We start from the raw sequence: 23,017 nt of genomic DNA, 5'->3' as shown, positions 1-23,017 counted from the left end.
AAGAATGTTGACTTTGAGACAAGAAGATCCCACTTCTGACTTTTACTAACTGTATAAACATGTCCAATTTCAATAAATTCTCTAAGCCTCAATTTCCTTATCCATTGAATATTCAAATTTTATTCTCTAACTTGGTTACAAGCACTTCTTGCATGATGTCTCCTCCAATTAGACTGTGAGCTCCTTGAAAGTTAGAATTATCTTTTTTCCTTTCTTTGTATTGTCAATATGACACATTTTAGGTATTTAATAAATATTCATTGACTGGATGACTCATCTGAAAAATAAGGATACCAAATAGGAACCTATTTCACAGGGTACCCACAAAAATCAAGAAAAATGTTATATCTAAATTGCTTTGCAAAGATGATAGTATTGCATAAAGATCAGTTGCATTTTAAAAAGTCAATATATACAAGCAAACATAAATAGAGCAGAAAACACTAAATTCAATATGGAAATAGAGAACACAAGAGAGGTAGAACTGTTGAGCAGAAAGATCACTGAACTGATAGTACTCAACTGACCTGACTCCAGACTTGACTCTGATTTTTCTTACTCTTGGGGTCTTAGGCTAGTCTTGTAACTAAGTCTGAGTTTCCTCAACTGAAGCAAGTACATGAAAAACACTTGAGAGTGAGACCTAGAATAATGAATACCTAACTTAAATCTGATCTCAGATAATTAATAGCTCTATCACCCTTAGAATGTCACTTAACTCCACATATCAAGTGTAAAATGATGATTAAAAACAGAACCTGCCTACCAAAGTTGTAGTGAACATCAAATGAAATAATATTTATAAAGTGATTAAGAGAGTATTTGGCACATAATAGTCACTTAATAAGTGCTTGTTTGACAAGAACATTGCTGACAATTTCTCCTTTCCTCTCTCCTTCCCTCCCTCCCTCCCTTCCTTCCTTCCTTCCTTCCTTCCTTCCTTCCTTCCTTCCTTCCTTCCTTCCTTCCTTCCTTCCTTCCTTCCTTTCTTCCTTCTTGTTATCCTTTCTTTCTAAAAAACAAAGGTTCTAGATAAGATTAACTCTAATATGTAATTTTGCTCTGACATTCTAAAGTTTATAAACTGTTTCACAAAACACTTGGGATATATATATATATATATATATATATATATATATATATATATATAGCCTGTACCTTTATTGCATTTCCATCAATAATTTCCAAGAGCAGTACATTTGGGAAGAAAACTTATTCCCTTCTTCCAATCACATCCTGACATTCCTGTGACATTGAGTAAAGACACATTTTTTTTTCTGCTCAACTTTTCCATTTTTCTTTTTCTATCTACTTCTAATAAGAGAGAGACAGAGACAGAGACACACATAGAGAGAGAGAGACAGAGAGAGAGAGAGAGAGAGACAGAGAGACAGAGAGATAAAGAGATAAAGAGACAGAGAGAGAAAGAAAGAGAGGAGAGAGACAGAGAGAGACAGAGAGAGAGAGAGAGAGAGAGAGAGAGAGAGAGAGAGAGAGAGAGAGAGAGAAACAGCGAGAGAATGAGCATAATGTTAAATGGAGTAAAAAAAATTGCATTTTCTTCTTGTGATAAACAACACCAAAATACTCGTGTGTGTGTGTGTGTGTGTGTGTGTGTGTGTGTGTGTGTGTGTGTGTGTATTTCTTTCCTTTGACTTAGGTCTCCATCTCTACATTTTGCAGGTAAAAACCCACTTCACTGAAGAAATAGCCATGCCCTTCAACTTGTCATCTACCAATTCCTATTATTTTTATACCAACTCTTTTTAAAAGGACTCCTATTGTTCATCCATCATAAAAATTGAAAAAAAATCACATTTACTCAGAGATATAAATCATAGCTAAAAGTTAGAGTTGTCTTGAGCTCTTGTTCTTTAGGATCAGAAGTCTTCATCTTAAATACCCTGACAAAATGATCTTTCTGTTTTCCTTCTTGCTACTAAACAACTTGGTAGGGAGGTAAATTTATAATTGTAGTTGTAAAATGGAAAAATGATTTAAGTTTTTTTATTCTGGAATCTTTCCTTATATTTCTCTCAGAATAAAAAGTAGAGAGATAAAATAGTCATGGAGATCAAAATGGCAATTGAAAGTTGACATCTCTGCTGAATAAGCTCTAATATCATGAAAGCCATCTTCGTAAAGAGAAGATATAAACACGCAAAATGCTTGCTGCTGCCTATTGAGAGAAACAATCATGAAAAAGAAACACAAGTGACTCAAACAAGTCTGACAGACCTGAAATTCAGATTGGATATTTCAAAGGCAACTTATTTTGACAAGTTATCCCTTTCTTTAGATGTGAATAAATTTGGCATAGCCACTTGAAGAAAACCTTTTTGACACCTTTTGTAGGTCACCTCTGTACTAACAGTCACTTCACAAAACATTACTTTTAAGTTCTCACAAATAGCTAGTGACACTAGCAACAAGGTTATATTCCTTGGAAATATTCATTCTTTTATTTTACAAGTAGCATTTTTAAGCTTCTATTTTATAAAAGATCCTCTACTTAATCATAGAATCTCAGGATTAAGAAGGACCCCTGAGATCATCTTGTCCTATACATAACTTGATAAGAATGTTCTCTACATCAGCTAGGTGTTGTGGCAGTTATAACAAGGTTGTAGAGAAGAAATCACTTATGAAACAGGTGTTGAAATTGATTCTGCTACTTGGTGATTTTTTTTTTTTTATGTTAGCCTTCAGTTTCTTGATAAATGAGATGAGGAAATGGACCTAGGTAGATTCTAGGATCACTTCTAGCTCTTAGTTGGAAGACTTGACCTTATTATGGAAAAGCATCTAGGTTACTTTAGAAGCTAAGTCACACATAAAATAACTGAAATAAAATGCAATATAGCTTTAGTCTCTCATATACATATGATAAATAAATATGTGAAAAAAAGAAGATAAGCTACTTTCTACCCATCTTGCAAAGAAAAGCTTTAAATAAGGAAATAGGCTTTGAGTTGAGATATTAAGGATACTGATAAGTAAAGATAGATGTTAGAATATATTTCAAATTGAGGAGAGACAGTAACAAAGTCTCAAAAGCTAAAAAAATTAAATCATGTTTGCAGAATAACTAGAAAAATTTTTGGCTGAAAGCAAGCAGTTACTAAATATTAAAAGTGGAAGATTATGCAGGAAAATATTTGAGATTATAGTGAGGGGACTGGAGTACACAAAAAGAAGTTTAAACATTTTTGGGGGGTTATGAAAAAAGAATGAAATTTCTTAATTGAAGACTGAAAATGCTGCTATATTAAAGACTGATGAAATTTTTTAAAGAGATTGTCAGTGAATGATATAAGGATGGTAAAGTAAAAGGAGAAATGAAAAGCAGTGAGACCACTTGAGAAGTGATTACAATAATCTAGTGAAGAGAGAATAAAGGACTGACAATGAGAATGGAAAGGGTGATTGCAAAAGACATTTTGAATGAAATTATATAAATTCATGACTGGTCAAATGGACATGGACATCAGAATTTAGAATCTGAAAAGTTAAGTTGTTAGTACTTTCACACAAATGTAAAAGTCAAACTAAGAGATGCTATAATTGATAAAGCCCTGGACTTGAGTTCATATCCTGCCTCAGACACTGATTAGTTTTGTGGCCCTGGATTAATCAATATCTCTCAATTTCCTCAACTACAAAGAGAGGATAAGAATATCATCTTTCTCACAAGGTTGTTGGGAGGATCAAATAACATATTTTTAAGTGCTTAGCAGAATGCCTGGCACACAGTGGGTGTTTTACAAATTCATTTCCAATATATTCCAAGTAAATTAGCATTTATTGAATGTGCTAAGTGCAAAGAAAAGCAAAAGTAGGCCATATTTTGAAAACCCACAATCAAACAAGAAGAGAGTAGGAAGAAGCAAGATAAAAATAGAGTTTGAATGGGAGGGAGAGGAGATGAATTCAATTTTCAACATTATAATCTGGACTCATCAAGTTACCTTGCAAGTAGATGAAAATATGAATAGAGCTCTAAAAAGAGGGTAAAGGGTTTATAGTCCAGGTGTCATCTATAATGAGGATACAATGGTGTATGTATTGATTTCACAGCGAAAGGATTTGGACCTGTGATTTTTTTTTATTCTAAAGGACTTTCCAATCAATCACCCCTGTTCATGCAACTTACAGTCTTAGATTGCCAAAATTATGAAGACTTTAAATAATTTTTGCTGAGTCAAATAGTTTGAATGTTTGAGACAGAGTGTGATCCCATGTCTTTCTGCCTTTGAAAACCCAATACCTATCCATCTTACCACTTGATGAGTGGAATAGCTAAAGCATCAGAGTACATAGGATAAGCAGGAGAGACTTTAGAGAAAAAAAAAAAAGATAGTGATACAAAGATAGTTATAACACAGTAAAGAAATAGAAAAAGAAAAAAAGCAAGAGCAGAATAAAGATGTGATCAGGGTTTCTTAGCACTGTTTTTAATATTTAACTATTAACAACTGATTACCAGGAAGCTGGAGTGCCAGTCAGTGCTTGGACAGTGAGAGAAGAAGCAATGATCTATCTTTTCAGCTTCACTTGTTAAATATCCTATTTTAGCAACCAGTGCACACATTCAGGAAACTCCAAAGGTTGACTTAATAGCAAATCATTCAGTCCTTGGAAAAAAATAAAGTCCTGTATAAATATATATGTGTGTGTTTCTGCATATGCAAAATATATAAATACATGTTTGGAGGATGCCTATATCTATCTATACACATATCTATATTATTTAGAGGTACACAATGTTTAGAGAACATGTATCTTTGTGCATATGCACACAAAATATATACATATAATCTGTACACATAAGTTTAAACATAATTAAATATAATTAAAACATATCCTGTAAGTAAGCAACAGATATTTGTTAAGCAGTTACTGTGTGGTAGTCACAATATCATGACTGCAGCTATATGTCATTCTATTAGTCTATTCTACACTTCATACCCAACTCGTGCCATCTTCTTTGTGATGTGTGTCATCTTCTAGGATGATCTGCCTTCCACCTCAATCTATTGAATCCTTCCCTAAAATGCTTCCTTTTTTAATGTATTCACATGGAAGATACTCTTGAACATAATACTGTGTCCGTCTGCAAGAATCCTCACTAATTGTTTCTTTGTCTGTTATCCTCTTCTTCCCAAGCAGTAACTCCTAGAATCCTTGGCTGATTTTTAAGACTCAACTAAAGCACTATCTCATTTAAGAGGCCTTTCGTGGTCCTTTCAAAAGCTAGTACTGTACCTTTAAGATTATCTTCCCCCTATTTTGTATTATGTGGTATATATATTGTCAATTCAGTTAGAATGTAAGCAGCTTTGAGGCTAGGGAATGTTTTAATTTTTCCTTTTGTTCCTATGCATTCATACTATTGTGACTACCACACAGTAACAAATATCTGTTGCTTACTAGTATGAATGAATCCCGTATCCAATATTACCTCTTCTCTTGTGCTTGCAGGTAAAAATAGTCTCTTCTGTCTCAAAATTTCAACTTATTGCCTAAATTTTTTCTTTGTACTTATTTTTCTATTGTATCAAAATTCTTACTGTACATCATCCTCCCATTAGATTTTTAATAGTCCTTAGAAAAGGTTTTTGTGTGTATTTATCTATATATCCACTGTATCTAACAAATTGCATTTGGCTAATAATTATGTTTTAAATTGAACTGAAGACTATTTTCTGTATTTGCTACACATAATCTCAGACACTTCTGATTTCCCATATACTTAATACCTATATCCCACATTTTGACTCCTGATCACATACTCCACTCTAGTTTTTAAGTGGTTCATGCATCAATATTAGTAATCTGTTCCTAATAAGATTTTAAGCTTCCAAGGACAAGGAAAAAGTGGGAACCTTATGGGCCACACCTGAAACTCTTTGCTTCTATCTCCAATAGAATTGAGCAGTAGACTACACAGATACTAAAACAGTTCTTGTGGCACTAGAATGTTGGTTTGGTGCTAAGTAGTATAATTGCTAAAAAACTTCGCTAAATCTCAAGCTCAAAGAGGGTAGAGGATTTGCATTCTTTTAATTTTGTGGCTTTTTCAGCACTTTACATTTTGTTGGGCATAGAATTGACAATAGATATTTCAAGAATAAATTAATGCATATATGGAAAAAGAAAGCTGAAAATAAAGTTCTTGTGTGTGTATATATGCACACATATTTACATATATGTGACTAATAAGTTTGACATTTGTAAAGTGCTTTGCTTATAATGTAATAAGTGCTTCTAGTTTACAAAGCATATATACAAATGTGTTTATGTAACATACACATAAATAGCTTATGTAAAGCATTACAAAGCAGTTTACATTTAACTTTTTAATTTTGACAAGAAGTCTGTAAAATGCTGTTATTATTAGCACTTCTCAAATGAGAAAACTAAAGGTGAATAGGGTCACATAATAAGTATTGAGGCAAGATATGAAATCCAAGACAGTCAGAGATCCATCTATTACTCTTGTACCCAAACTTAGAATAAATGAAAAATTTTCTAAATAAAAAAGCTATTCTATTTGAATGTTTTTTACTTGACTATTACATTCTATTAGTCAGGAAAAGATACTGAGAGTTTTGCTCTTCTACGACTCTGAGTCTCAGAATGTCCACACAAGATAGACCTTTACAGGGAAGGAAAATCAGGGGGTAGGATTTTTACAAGTCCACCTTTACAAAGTACAGTCCTGACACCTGCTTTTTCACACAGGGTACATAGCAATCATATTCCAAAAAGGGATATATAAACATATCAAATAATATAGGGTCGACGAATGAGGAAAATCATATGTGTTGTTTATATAAATACAAGATTATTCAAAAAGTTTATTCTCTGTATAAACATGACCATATAGTGATGCTTAGGTCAGCTTCCACATAGTTCCTTTTCTATGTAAAGTGCCAATCATGCCCAGCAATTCCTCAAAAATACAATCCAGTGCTGTATGTCTATTTCCAACTTCTGAGAATATTTCAACTTAGACATATTAATATTTGATGTTTGTTTCACTCATTCTTTGTATTTTTCTCATTTCCTATCTTGTAGAATATATAGAAGAATGTTCTAATTCAAGAGAACCAAAATTTTTATGTTTATAAGGAAATTTCTATTTCTCCAAAGTCTTAAGATCATTCTTTGGTGTATATCAGTGGTACAGGGAGTAGGTCAGAAAATGCTAACAATAAAATCCTGAATAAAGAAGAATATTGGTGGTCAAGCTAGCTCTGCTCTCCTCTTTGCAAAGACTTTTAGCATGGAGCTGAACGTATGGTATAACTGAGACAAAAAATAGAAGGCATTTGTCATTGGACTTCTGAATCATTAAATCATAGTATCACAGGGGTTTGAGAGGTCTTCTAGCTTGGGTTCCTAACCCATGTGATAGCCTGTTCATAATAGTATCAAGTGATAGAAAGTACACTGACATAGGAGCAAGAAAAAGTAAGTTAAAAAATAAAGAAAAACTAAATTAAAATTTCTACTATCAGATGTTTGACCAAAAGCAAGTTTGTTGTTTTTAAAATAAGGAACTTTTACATTATTAAATTTTCTCCTTAATAAAATTTCTAAAAGATCTGAAAGTTTTCTCTTGTTTTTTAATTTCAAATAATGATGGTCTTGATCCAAAAAATCTAGTATTTGCTCTTCAACACCCTCTCTTTATCCAGATGGTAACTTTCTATACCTATAAGTCATATAGTTTTCATAGTTTTAATTTTAATTATAGGTTCATAGTTTTAATTTTCTTAGCTATAATATCTAGTTGTTATAAGCAAACATACAAATCTGACTTTAAGAAACACATCAAGAAATAAAGGCATTAAAAAGTTATCTTTCCCATTAAAAAAATTTGTATGGGGAAACTGAAAACCAAAAGGTGTCATGATTTCTCCAAAGCCACAGAAGAAATATATGGCTATGTTGGAATGTGACCCCAAATCATCAGACCCCAAATCCTATATTCTTTCTACTGTACAACAAGAGTAAATTATTATCATTTTATCTGTCTAGTTTTCATTTTAATTTACTTTTCTGCAAATAATGATAAAGTAATATAACTGAGTTCTAGCTAATGCAAAGAACATTTAGTAACCAGCTATTAGGTGCAGCATTCTGTGTTAGATTCTGGAGATATAAAGGCAAAAATGGAGTAAGATAAACTAAAACAGACCACTAAGGAGCTTTTGACCTAATGGACTATGCAAAATATTAGAATTTTAGGAACTTAATCTTAGGTTACATATATGGGGTAGAACTTTGATTTCATTGGTAGAATGAACTGTGTGAGAAATCTAGGGTTACCAAATGTAGCCAAATACTTTCTCTACAATTTAGCATTTTTGAAAGTTGTTCAGTTTATGAAAAAGTTAAGTGACTTGACCACAATCACTCAGTGCCTATGAACCAAAATCAGGACTTGACCCAAGATCACAATAGTTTCAAGACCAGTGTCTATCTACAATTCCAAGCTCCATCTTATTTTTAGTTCATAGTGAAAATGAAATAAAGGGAAGATGGAGTGCTATATACATTTCAAGAGAATTTGAACATACCTAAGGGAATTACCTTGAACTCAATTTTTGCACATAAAATAATTAGACTAGTTCAATAAGAGAAACACAAAAGCACTACATGCTTTTCTTCTTCAATGAGAAAGTCTAAAATCCAACACTTCTGTATTGAAAGACAAAATTTGAGCTAATCTTTTTCATAAGTTAAGAATTTGTTGAATGTCAAGTTTATGCAAAGATTTTAACGTATCTGCATGATGTGAATCTTCCTTTGTCAGTTCATGAAAATCAACCTTATGCAGAAATCAAACATTTATGAGAAGATTATTCAGAACAATTCTTTCAATTCAAGAAAATATTTCTGACTCAAAATTGAAACAATCTTTTTCATTCAGAAGTGATTACATACAATGGAATATTGTTGTTCTATAAGAAAAATGATCACCAGGTTGATTTCAGAAAGGCCTGGAGAGACTTATATGAACTGATGATAAATGAAATGAGTAGAACCAAGGGAACACTGTATTATAGCAACAAGAAAATTATGTGATGATAAACTATGATGAATTTGGCTCTTTTTGACAATGAGGTGATTCAGGCCAATTCCAATAGACTCGTGATGGAGAAAGCCAGCTGCATCTAGAGAGAGGGGGCATAGGGACTGAATGTGGAGCATAAAATAGTATTTCACTTTTGTTATTCTTTGCTTGCTTGTTTTTTTTTATTCTTACTTTTTTCCCTTTTGATCTAATTTTTCTTGTGTAGGAGGATAAATATGGAAATACGTTTAGAAAAATTGCTGTCAAAGGAAGGGGGGGAAGAGGAAGGAAGAGAGAAAAATTTAGAACACAAAGTTTTGCAAGAGTGAAAGTTGAAAACTATCTTTCCATGTATTTTGAAAAATAAAAACTATTATTATAAAAAAAGTGATTACATAGAATTCACACTCTCTATATAAATACATATATACACATATATACATAATATCATATCTAAGTATTATATCTTCATTTTTTATAGTTTACCTATTAATAATAAATGAATTAATGAATAAATAAAATTGACAATTACAGAATACTAACTTTTATAGAGACACATAGCCAGCCTATCAGAGATAGGAAATAAAGCAAAGTGGTCCAGACTTCAAGTCTCACTTTCTATGTAATATATTACATTGTTTCTTTTTGTTAGATTTGTATTATACATATTATTCACATTATCCTAATTTTATAAACAAGTAAAGTGAGGTTAAGGAAAATTAAATAACTTGTTAATGATTATATAGCTGGTAATTGAGTATTCAGTAATACTAAGTCCAGAATCCTATTCATTAAGGCAAAATACCTACCCCCCCATTTAAAATGTATAAATCTATCTATCTATTTATGCACATGCATGTTTGCTTACGTGTGTGTGTGTGTGTGTGTGTGTGTGTGTGTGTGTGTAATCCTTGGCCATATAATATATTTTTAAATCATACTATTATTGTTTTTAGAAACACTACTGAAATAATTACAGAAAATCATATTTTTTTTTCCTTTTTAAAATGGAATAGCTGAGTCTGCCTTTATTGCATTTTAATCAATTTATGTTATTTGGAACAAATCTGCATAGAACTTTAAAGATATGCTGATGTTGAAGAAGAAATCTTGGGAAATTATTTTGGGATCTCCTAAATATTACATAATTACTGTGAAATTGATGGATAAACAAAAGTTCTCTTAATAGCTGAAATGACACCTTTAAATTGCAGTGGTATAAGCATCTGATCTGAAGATTCTCAGGGATTCTGATGCTAAATTCCAGAGTATCAAATAACTAGTGAATATGGATGATAGTTTTGATTATCACTATATTGATCTCAGAAGAAACAGAAGTATGTTTGAATGACCTTTACCAGATACAAGAGTCAAATTCCTTTTATGTCAGGACATCAGGAAGATTTTCTAACTTGAAAAAGCCATCACTTTGTTTAGTAGATTATTTCATAAATTTAATTCTATTTTCTAAATATTAATCATATGCTATGTGCAAAATAACTGTCCTCCACAAGCAACTATTACACTTCTAAAAAGAGAATAATTACAGAACTGTCTAAAAAGAGAATAATTACAGAATATACTCAACACTCTACAATATGTGTTTTCTGATGATGATGGTCCCAAATAAGGTATGGCTGACTGACTCTTGTAATGATTTGGCTAAGTAATCAAAAATTTGAGTTTCCATATAAATTATACCAATATATTTCCACATCCAGTAACCTTTCTCTGTAGAGCTTTATTTTTAATGTATCTTCCTAATATGCAAATCTCCCATCTTAAGTATTTATATTTGCAGTATTTTTAGATGCCTTCTATGATGGAAAATATTGACAGTAACATTTTGATGACCTTTAAAAGATTTCTTGAGAATAATTATTAAATATTTTAATAATATTTCAAGTGAGCATTTGAAGTTTAATGAAATTTTGAATACTATCTTGATCATTTATTTCACCAAAGGATTGATGGGAATGGTCAGCTATGACATCTGTCTCTGCTTTTTTTAAGTAATATTCTTGTGAGTTAAAAACACAGTATATCAGAAATAAAATTTCAACTAAGTTGAAAGTGTATAAATGACAAGAGTAAAATATATTTATCTTATATGAGATATTAATTCATGCATGTATTTCTTAATTTAATAATCCATTTCTAAATTTAGATAAACATTGCCATCATGGGTCAGTGTAATAACACTAGGGCTTATCTAAGTTAATTTGTTGAAAAATTTATTCCTCAAGAAAATATTTACAGTGTTTTCAGTGAAGTTTTTGTCAAATGTGTCAGGCTGCCTCAAGGATGGCTGAAATCTTTCATCCACCTAGAACAAAGATGTTTGAGGAGAAAATAAGATCTTCCTGCTGTTTTTAGGCACTGGTAGCATTTGTCTCTCAAAAATTACTGATTGATATAAATGATTTAAAAGAAATTCCAGCTTAAATTGAAAAGAAGGTAAAAAATCAACAAATCAAATACATTCACACTGTATAAAAAGAATTTGATAGGTAGATATATAATCTATACTGTTCTCATAAAGCTTATGTTACCATTTAGTAATGGCAAAATTCTTAACAACTTAAGGCACGTGATTTTGACATCCATCCTTCCTATGTGAAGTCTTATTTATTTATTTAGTTTCAAAGATAGTGGCAACATTCTATACTTAAAAGTAGACTTACTGATTAATCAAAAGATATTTGTTATCTTAAGGTCTCATAAACAATAGAATACTTTTAACTAAAAAAAAAAACCAAAACTATCTTTTTTAAAGACATTTATTCAAGTAAAAAAGCATTTACTGAGCACCTACTGGCCAATACAGTTAATAAAAACCAATTGTTAATGAGATCAAAATAGAAAGTTTATTTCCTTAAAAAACAATTTCTCTGAAGAAAATCTCTGTGAAATAACAACTTTTGGGAAGAAAATTTAGAAAAAAAAATAAACAAAATAGGATTCCTGTAGCCATAAACTATATACTATTCTATCTGCTGCTTTTGAAACCTATACCATTAGCTATAGGTATTATTAGAGGACAGAGTGTGGATAGCTTAATGAAAACCATCACCACTACTGAGCCAAGTAGTGCAAGGCATATGTCCCACTTAAAGTGAGCTGTTTATTGACAATGCAGCTTCTCCTGTGGAATAATCTTCCCCTTCCATTCCATTATAAGAGATTCATATTAACTGTCATAACTCATTGTGACACATACACAATATGCTCTGCCATGTCACATTTGTGTATATACCACATTTTCCTCATACTAAAACTGAAACATATTTGAAGGCAGGGACTGAGTCTTATTTGTCCGTCATTTTCAGTACACAAGTAGATTCGCTGAAATTGAATTAAAAACTGAAAAAATTAAAAACTTAAAATGAATTAAAGGCATTGTGATTTTACTTTCTTATTATCAATTAATTATATGGTTAAACTGGAAGAATTTATACTTGGAAAATATATTCTAACTTTTCAATATATAAACTTTAATGACAGTTTATATACTGAAGCTATTTTGAAGCCAATGATTACATATTTAATATTTATTAACATAATCTATTATAGCTAACATAAAGTTGTAGAGTAAGAGTTAGAACATATATGTACAATTTAATATTCACAAATTACATATAAGGAAACTGAAGCAAACAGGGTTAACAGTAACATTAGTAATGTTTGAGACAAGATTTGGACTCATGTCTTTTCATTTCTAATCCAGTACCTTGCTTGTACAATAGGGTAAATCTTTTTCTTTTAGCATATTTTTGTTAGCATATTCATTGAAATCTATAGTAATAATTGTGCTTTTGTCTTCATATGATCATATCTCTTAACGAAGTGAAGTCTTCTTCTGAGTTTACCTTTTATTTTAACCATAAATTAGAGAATAAGAAAAAAATTATCCTAAGTAAAATTACATTATAACTCTGGCAATTATGACAGAATTTGACCCATCTGTTGCATATTAGTATGGACATCATACGTCTCACAATCCTTGTCTTAAATTGGTGATATTTGACAGTTGAACAAAGTCTACTTGCTTGATATTCTTAGAATTTTTTTTTTAATAAAATGGTTCATTAAAGTGATGCAAGTTATTTACCTGTCCAAGTTTCACATAGCATTTCCTTAAAGACTGACTTTTCTTTGATTTTCTTCCACTAAACATTAAAATTCTAAACCAGGAATTTGTTGTGTGCTCCAGAAATATTGGAAAATATTTTGGAAAGATTCTAATCTGTAAGACAGTGATGTAAAGAAAAAAATCATTCAATATGTTTTTTAAAGGGTCACTGGGTATTGCAAGGTTTTTCAAGAAGAAGAAAATGGGGGCTTAAAATGAGCTGTTATAAAGTCACTTTTTCATAGTGATCAATTAAGCATATATAGCAAAAGCAACCAACTCACAGAAGTACTCAGATTTAAGAATTCAGAAATATGTAGGATACAACTGCTAGCTTAAATTAATTTGAGCTTCTAAATGTAAATTGTATTTTCTACTTTGCTTCCTTATGGAATGTTTTCCTTATTTATAAGCATTATAAAATACTTCACATTTGTCATATGCTAAGATATATTAAGAGTTGGGTGAATTTCTTTAACTTCTTTTTTTTGAATATGGATAAATATGTCTTTGAAATATCTTTTCATATGAGGTATAGACAAGATGGCAGAGTAAAGGTAATGACTCACCTGAAATCTTTCCCAAACCCTTCCAAAATACCCTTAAATAATGGCAACAAAACCCATAAAAAGATGAAGTGAAACAATTTTGCAGCCAGACAACTTAGAAGGTGAGCAGGAAAGGTCTAATACATCAGGATGAGAAATAAGTACAATCCAGCTGAGGCATAGCCCTGGTTTCAGCAAACCAGGAGCAGGCCTCAGAGTGACTGAATCAGTGACAGCAGTGATGATTTTCACACTTTTTAGCCCACAGAAGGTAAGAGCAATAGACAACAGGTCAGAAGATTTACAAGGGTCCCTTTGTTGAAACCGGGGAAAGATTCTGTTGCATTGTCTATATGCATATTTTTTTATATATATTTGTTAGATTTAGGTAACAGTTCTAGGTTCTGGTTGCAGTGTGGAGGAGGACCAGTAGCAGAGCAGAGCTTGGGGTCAAGGGGATCATGATCACTGCTCACAGTTCCATGGTAGAAAAGTTTGTGACTCACAAACCAGTTCATATTACAGGAGAACAATAAATGCACACTTCCCTAGATCATATCAGAAAAACTGAAAAATTATAGGTCCCTACAATATATATGAAAACAATTGCATAAAATAGGTTGGGACAGGGTACCCTCCACCTTGGAAAGCAGAATCTCACTTTAGCATAGAGTTAAAAGTCAAGAAATAGGCTGGAAAATTAGCAAATAGAAAAAAAAATTACAATAGAAAATTACTGTGGTGACAAGAAAAATCAAAACATTCACTAAGAAGATAACAAAGTCAAAATGCCTGCATCCAAAACCTCAAAGGAAAATATGAATTGATCTCAGGCCAAGGAAGAGCTTAAAAAGGATTTTTTAAAATAAAGTAAAAAAAATACAGCAAGAAAGATAGAGGAAAAATTGAAAAGAGAAATGAGAGTATTGGAAGAAAATTATGAAGAAAAAGAGTCAACAGCTTGGTAAAGGAGGCATAAAAATACTGAAAAAATAACACCTTAGAAAACAGAGTAGACCAAACTATAAAAAGGCATAAAAATTCAATGAAGAAAATTTCTTGAAAAGTAGAACTGGGAAATGGAAAAAAATACAAAAATTCATTGAGGAGAAAAACTTCTTAAAAAGTAGATTTGACCAAATGTAAAAGGCATACAAAAGCTAAATTAAAAAAAAAATCACTTCAAAATTTGAATTGGGCAATTAGAAGCTAATGATTTTATGAGAAATCAAGAAATAATCAAACAGTACCAAAAGAATAAAAAAATAGAAGAAAATGGCAAATGTTTCATTGGAAAAACAATTGACCCAGAATATAGATCCGGGAAAGATCAAAAAAGGGCCTAGATTATATTATTTTTCATGAAATTATCAAGGAAAACTGCCCCATAGTCTATTAACAGAGGGTAAAATAGATATTGAAAGAATCCATTGATAATCTCTTCAATGAAATTCCCAAAAGAAGATTATCATGAATATTATAGAAAGAAGAAAATATTGCAAAGAACCAAAAAGAAAAAAAGAATTTCAAATATCAGGAAGTCACAGTTAGGATAATCTCAGATTTAAAGGATAGGAGGCTTGGAATATGGAATTCCTGAGGGTAAAAAAGCTAGAATTACACTCAAGAATCAATTACGCAGGGGAAAAAAAACTGGCTATAATACTTTAGGATTAAAAAAAAATGGATATTTAATGATAAAAAGGCTAGAACTGAATAGAAAATCTGGCTTTCAAAAACAAGAAGCCAGAGAAGGATAAAAAGCTAAACAGAAAAAAGAAACCATGAGATTTAATATGATTAAACTTTATATTCCTGCATTGGAAAATGATATTTATAGCTCATAATTAGAGTAGTTAGAAGGAATATATATAGACAGAAAAAAGAGGTATGAGTTGAATGTGATGGAATGATTATCTAAAAACAATAAAATTAAGGGATGAAAAAGAATGCACTGGGAGAAAGCGAATAGTATAGGTAGAATGGGATAAATTATCTTTCATTAAACAGATCTGAAAGAGATTTTATAGTGAAGTGGGAAATGAGGGAAGTGGGGAGAAGGAGTTACATGAACCTTACACTCATCAAAATATACATACTCAGTTTCTTACAGGAAAATAAGGGAATGAGAAAAGAGAAGGGCAGGAAGGAGCTGATAGAAGAAAGAGCCGTTTGGGGAAAGGTAAAAGTCAGACGCAAAACACTTTTTGAAAATGGACAGGGTATAAGGAGAGAGTAGTATAAACAGGGAGAAAAAAGGGGATGATTTAGTTGGTAATCATTATTATGAAAAAAAATTACAGTTTTTTGATAAAGACTTCATTTTTCAAACATATAGAAAACTGAGTTAAATTTATAGAAATAAAAGCCCTTTCTCAAAAGATAAATGGTCAAAGGATAAAAACAAGCAGTTTTCAAAGTTATCAAATTTATCTATAGTTATATGAAAAATCACTATTATTGAGAGAAATACAAATTAAAACAACTCTGAGGTACCACTTCATGCCTGTCAGTTTTTATAATCTGACAGAAGAGAAAAATGTCAAATGTTGGAGGAAATGTGGGAAAATTAAAGCAAATGGTGAAGTTGTGAACTAATTCAATCATTGGTTTTTCTTTACTTTTTTTTGTTTTCTTGTTTATGTTTTCTTTCACAAAATGACTTTCATGAAAATGTGTTTTGCATGACTACACTTGTATAACCTATGTAAAATGGCTAGCCTTCTCAATGGAAGGGAAAGATTTTGAACCCAAAATTTGTGGGAAAAAGAATGTCAAAATTGTTTTTACACACAATTGGGAAAAAAGAAAATAATAAATAATATATTTTTTTTAAAAAACCAAGACACATCTTTACCTTTACATGGCTTTGCATGGACTTGCTTTGGCTTAAACTTTGATGTTGCTTTAAGTGAGCAGGATCTGTTTCTATTTGGAGTTCTATCTGAGCTGACTTACTAAAATCTTGCAGTTGTACAGTCAAGAGATAACTGAGCAATAAATTTTATTTGCTGAAACAGTCAATACAACAAGGGACAAGAGGATAAATAATAAACAGCCAGATAAATTATATATATATATATATATGTATATAAAATTTATAATATACTCTACACATGTGTATATATACCTATACATACACATGTGTGTATATATGTGCGTGTGTATGTATACACACACACATACACACATAAAGCCTAAAGAGGGGATTATTCACCAATTGAGATTTCAATATCAGAAGTATGTAGGATTGTTCTGTTTGTAATCTGTCTTGCTCTCCATCCCCTGTAAACTGATGATTTAGAAATCACAGAATGTAATCTAGAAAGAACTAAATTGGTATTTCATGATTTTTGCTTTTGAAGTAAAATAACACGTTCTCCTCTTCAACACATATGCACACCATGTGCTCACGTACTCAAGAGCGTACAAGCATAGAAACACACTTCAAAATTACCCCCCCCCCAAAAAAAAAAAGCCTAATACTTTTTAGATGAGTTGCTAGGTTTTGTGGATGAGTACAAAACATTCAGAAAAACTGGACTCAGACTGCTGACAGGAATACTAAATATTCAGGGCTCTGCCAGCTCACGGCAAACTGAGCTCTTCAAATCTCACAAAGCAGGTCTCTAGCTGCCCTGAATCGCAGCATTCAGGAAAAAAGGCGTTTCGCCTTTGGCTGGACAGTCTCTGCTTAGCACTATTTTGCTCCCTCCTAGACTCACACCGAGAGTGTCAACTCAGCAGAGCGCCCCCGCAGGGCACAGTCTGAGCCCAGGGGGACTCTTGTCCTTGCGTAAACCTGTAGTACAGGCTGGGGTTCCCACAACAGTGAAATCTTTGATTGGTAAATGTTGGGCAAGTGAGAGTAGCTGAGATTCTTCCAGAGATAGAAGCTAGAGCACAGACCTTGCCATGGGCAATTGGGAAAGGGATGCATAGGGACTTCATCTATCCGGATTTTGGTCAGCCAGCTTGACTTTCTAGTCCTTCAAAGATCGTGACCTACTGAACAGATTTTTCTATCGGCCCCGCTACCTGCATCCTCACTAGCATGCACACACTTGAGAGAACATAGTTTTTTTGTGTTTTGTGTTGTTGTTGTTTTTTCCTCTGTGTAATAGATACAGATCACTGAAATGTCAGGTGCCAAAGTGGGCCTCAGTCCAGGTGAGACGCAAGTGGAGGGGCCCGCATACCCACGCAGCTCTATCAGTAGTATCCCGGCGCCCAAAGAAGTCCGAGCTCCTCTGGATAGCCAGCGCCCTCCACCACAAAGGCACACACACACACACACACACACACACACACACACAATCACATAACTACTAGCACAGGAAGATTCAGTTTTCTTTTGAGTAGAGAAATGGAAAGTGAGCACAGACACCTGTCCGCGTCTGCATTTTACTTTCCGGATCCTAGCACAACCTATGGACCGAGTCCAAAGCTATATAGACCATATATACCTAGCTTTCAGCCCGAGACAAGTGTTTGTGGGGTGGGGTGGGAGACGGAGTGGAGAGAATTTGGTGTCTCAATAACAGTTTCTCCCCTGACGCCTGCTCAGCCAGGTTCCCCCTCCTCCGGGACTTGGCGTCAGGCTCTTCCGATCAACCTCACTCAGCCCCGGCTGCTGTCCTTAAGCTGTTACTCCCTACCTCAGTTACCACACTCCTCCACCTCCACCATGCGCCCAGCAGTGACCCAGCAGGCTAGGGCCGAGGATGGTGTCTACAGACACGTGTGTGGATTGTTAAAGAGAAACCTCAGCACTGAACAGCAGAGGCAGAAGCAGCAAGAAGTGGACGCCGTTTCCCCTTAGAAACCTCTACTAATTGCAGAGGGAAAAGATTGGTGGAATAAGTGCTAGTTTGGGAACCCAGGAACAATGTAGTAGGAGTGTTAAAAGGAGCCAAAGGCTTGAAGCCCGGGCACTAGTGGAGAGTAGTGGGACAGAAGGGGGTTAGAAGTTTACTAAGTTGGGTGGCAGGCGTTTTCTTCAAAACACACGCACATCATACACACACACACACACACACACACACACACACACAAACTGTTGTGTTCTAGCTAAGCTACTCCCCCAAGCATCACACACACACACACACACACACACACACACACACACACACACACATTCCAAGCAAAGCCCTTCCAGTTCTCCACTTTCCTCCCCCTTTTTCATTACTAATTCTCAGCAAGTAAAATGAGATCAGAGGTTGCCTAGTGCCCTGGCATTCCCTATTCCCCGGCAGTGTCTCAAGAACAGGAGCTGACAGAGATGTATTTAAGACTGAAGGAAGCGAATGGACTGAGAGCAAAATCTTTCAGCCTTTCAGTAGTGTCAAGATTCGGAGCCCTGAGATGCTCCTGATTGTGTTCCATCTAGAAGCACACACCTTTTGCGCTTTCTTTGGTCCTGCGCATTCTCTAAGAAATCACAATGTGTGTTTGCGTGCATGTGGTGGGATGTGTATGGCAGGGATAGAGAGACAGAAAGAGAGACAGAGATAGAGACAGAGAGTCAGAGACAGAGAAAGACAGAGAGAGACAGAGATAGAGACAGAGAGGCATATATATAAACAGAGAGAGAGAGAAAGAGAGAATGAAATTAAATGGGGGGGAGGGGTAAGGAGAAGGAGGCGGGTCTGGAAAGTAGAGGAATGGGTGGGAGATAAGGTAATTGTCAGGCAGTCCAGCCTTCCCACTGGACAAGTGTGGAGGGCATGAGGAAAAGCAATCCTCAAATCCCTGAGTTTCTGATTTGGAGTTTCCTCTGCCCAGATATAGTCTTTCTTTGCCTTGTCAATCACCCCTGAAACTAGAGCAGCAGAGGGACCGATAATGGATGGAAAATAAGATGGAAGAATCCTCTATGTAAGAGGTTGTTATATATATATATATATATTTTTTTTCTTTTTTTAACCCTGATGATGAGTGAGTAATAGACTTTAACATAATTAAATGCAAACTGAAAGGATGAGAACTTCCTCATCTAAAATGATTAGAAATTGGATCTAGGTGTAGGAGACAATTACTCCATAGGAGTTGAAGTAATACTGGAAAAACATCAGAACAGGGTCTAAAATGGGGAAATGGGGCCATCTCTCTTTTTCTGCCCCCTCCCTTTCCCAAGTTGAGTGCAAGCACACACACATTCCATCTCTCTCAAAGCATATAAGTAAGGAGGGGGAAGTGAATCAAGAGGGACTTTGTTGTCCTTTCCAGCTAATAGACAAGTGCAGGGACTGTTGCCAGCATCCAAGTTGTAGTTCATTTAGGTGCCCCCCCCCCAAACTATTTCAAGGAGAATAATTAAGTTCTCGATACAAAGAAGTCATGAGAGAAGAGAGAAAGCAGATTCGTTTTTCTTGACTAAGGATAGGATTTCCCCCCCCCCCCCCCATGTGGATATATTGTGAGATAAAACCATTCTGCCTCCCCCCCTTTCCTTCACGCACTTCACCCTTACCAACTTAGAAGGAGCGAAGTCTGGGTAGAGGAAGCTGGGGGCGACTTTCTGCATAGCTAGCTACACATCGCACCCCCGGTGCGTTGGAGGTGGGAAAGGAGGTAAGGAGGGGGAGGTAGGGAAGCAGCAGCAGTAACAGCAGCAGAGAGAAAACAGAGTGGGGTGTGAAGGATGGGAAAAGCAAATCGGAGTGGATGCCCTTCTATTAAAATATATATGTATATTTTAAATACCTTCGTAAAATATGAACTTGGAAGGTCGGTAGTTTTTAACGGCGCATTTGGAGGTGCTTTCATGGACTCAGGGAGAGGGTAGTGTGGTGATGTGGAGGGTTGGGAAACTGTTGGGAAACTACCTCCGTGTGTAGACTGAACCGTTTCAGCGCACATCCCTGAAGCATTAGAGCACAGAGACAGCGCAGTTTTTATCCAACTCGTGCTTGGCTCCATTCTCTTGGACAACTCATCACCAACAAATTAGAGAAATGCCTCTAAGCTTAAATACTGGGTGGTAATGGTGGTGGGGATAGATGTGTGTGTGTGTGTGTGTGTGTGTGTGTGTGTGTGTGTGTGTGTGTGTGTGTTTAAGGGAGTCAAGGCAAAAGAAGGCAGGCAGAGAGAGGAATGGAGAGGTGGAAAGAGGAAGAAAATGAGGCTCCAAGCTCTTTTCCTGGTCTTTGCATTTAACTGGGGATCAAAGACAGGGAGCTATCCAGCGAATGCCCGGTGCTTGGTACCTCGGCTACCATAAAAGACACTTGCATCTGGGGAGACTCCCCTTGTGGGATTTAACCCCTACCCCAATAACAACATCAACAACAACAACTGCTTCTTACCCTTCGCTGCAGTGACAAGCCCAGCGCCCAGAAGCAGTAGGAGCGGCAACAGCATTAGCAACAGCAGCGGCAGCGACTTGGTCTTCCTCCACGTAGTCATGTCTGCAGTTATTCCACACACAGAAACCAATGGCTCTCCTCAAATGTGACTGTCTCCTTAGAGGAACAGCGGAACTAAGACCGCTGCCAAATAATCACCAAAGGGCAAAGCGAGGAGATGAGAGATCCCGGTCCTGAGACCGCCAGTGCATCCAACGCCTCCTGCAGGACTGGGCGCTCGGCTAGCTTTGCTCTCATAGCATCAAGTCCGGAGCCACTGCAGGGCTGAGCTGCTGAGAGCTGGGATGGGAGAGCCTAGGTAGCTGACAGGGTCCAGAGCGGGGAAAGGAACGAGCAGAGGGAGAGAGAGGGACGGAGGAACGCAGGGCAAGGAGGCTGAGGATGGATGGGGGCGGTAGGGAGGTGGGGAGGGGAGAGGGAAGAGATAGAAAGGGGGAAAGGCAGATAGAAGAGGCAGCAGGAGAAGAGATCCAGTGAGTGTGAAGAGGAGGAGAAGGAGGAGGAGGAAGAAGAAAAAGAGAGAGAGAGAGAGAGAGAGAGAGAGAGAGAGAGAGAGAGAGAGAGAGAGAGAGAGAGAGAGAGACAGGCAGAAGGGGGAGGGATAGATCCAGACTAGAGAGAACACAGCAAAGAGCACAGTAGACAGACTGCTAACAGTACAAGGAGCTGCTACTGATTCTGGACTCAACCATCCCTTCCCACAGAGAGGGGAAAGGGAGGGGGGAGGCACAGCAATCCCAAATAAACAGACCTAACCTTAGAAAGAGCCCTTGTGCTCACTGCAACATATTACTCTCTATTCTACTCAATGGTAGTTAGCTACCACATGCCTAAGAAGCTAGACTTGTTGGCTTCTCCAAAAGGGAAGACTTCAAAACATATATAACCTTAGGGGATAAGCAATTCAATCAGTGACTGAAGGCAAACTAGAGTATAGGAGTTCTGAGAGGGTAGAGATGCCTTGCCTGCTACACCTCTTCCTTCCCTGATATGTTGACTCTGTCTTCTCCGAAGTAATAATAATAATAATTATTATTTTAATAAAGGAAAAAAAAGATATATTGGTTGGAGAAAAGAAATCAGGATGGACAGCTCCCCCATCACTCTAGTGAAGTGGAGAATGGAAAACAGGCAAAGCAAAAGAAGATATATACATTTTTGATGAAATTGTCTATCCCAACTTTATTTAACACTTTACTTTTATAATTATAGTCTTTCATTTTGCCATTTACCTTTTGAGAAGGTAACTAAATGTAGTGGTTTGGAATAGTGTTTTTTACTTCTTCACTTGGGGCATCTAAAATGTGCAAGTCTATGGTTCAAATAATAAATCAGTATCTATACTGAACATATGATTGGATTTGAAATTGAGAATTTGTGTTCGATTCTTTGCTCCCTATTAATTATTTTTTTTTACTAATGCCTTATGCACTTTTCTTTCCTTCCTGTGCCTTAGTTATCTGGATTAAAATTCATCTCAACTTGACCCCAAGATCAAAATCCTATGATTCCATTTTCACAAAGTTAAAAAAAAAAGAGCCACTGAAATTGGCAAGTAGGTTTTCTCTATTTATGAGAGACTGTGTGCCTGAAAAAAATTATAAAACTAAACCGCCAATTTAATTTTAGTGTATATGTATATATTTTTTCAAAAGTAAAATGGTAAAGGGCCTGAATAGAGAAATAGGCTGAGCTATTAGTAAAGCCTGTTTATGAAATATCAAAAAAATCTTTAGCTGGAAAAGTTAAAACAAGAGAAGAGAGATGAGATGGGATAATGGGACATAATTTTTAATATTGATTAGAATTGACTGAGTCATTTAAAGGGCAAACTTATACTAGAGGTATTTTGAACAAATAGTAGATAAAAAGTATTTTCAAAAGG

The 23,017-nt window shown here is 34.9% G+C and overlaps 1 protein-coding gene across 1 annotated transcript in view; it reads right to left on the bottom strand.

The window, feature by feature from the left end:
* The window catches only part of CSMD1 (CUB and Sushi multiple domains 1), a 2,716,069-nt gene extending 2,694,425 nt beyond the window's left edge, over nucleotides 1-21,644 (bottom strand). Inside the window, exon 1 of the mRNA XM_051975995.1 lies at nucleotides 21,073-21,644. Within this exon, the coding sequence (XP_051831955.1) occupies nucleotides 21,073-21,172 (100 nt within the window). The 5' untranslated portion in view covers nucleotides 21,173-21,644. The remainder of the gene's footprint in view (nucleotides 1-21,072) is intronic.
* Between the last annotated feature and the right edge of the window lie 1,373 nt (nucleotides 21,645-23,017).

This window comes from Antechinus flavipes, chromosome 2 (genome assembly GCF_016432865.1).
Source record: "Antechinus flavipes isolate AdamAnt ecotype Samford, QLD, Australia chromosome 2, AdamAnt_v2, whole genome shotgun sequence".
In the NCBI taxonomy this organism is placed as follows: domain Eukaryota; kingdom Metazoa; phylum Chordata; class Mammalia; order Dasyuromorphia; family Dasyuridae; genus Antechinus; species Antechinus flavipes.
Note: the sequence above shows the minus strand (reverse complement) of the source record. Positions and strands in the feature narration are given on the sequence as shown.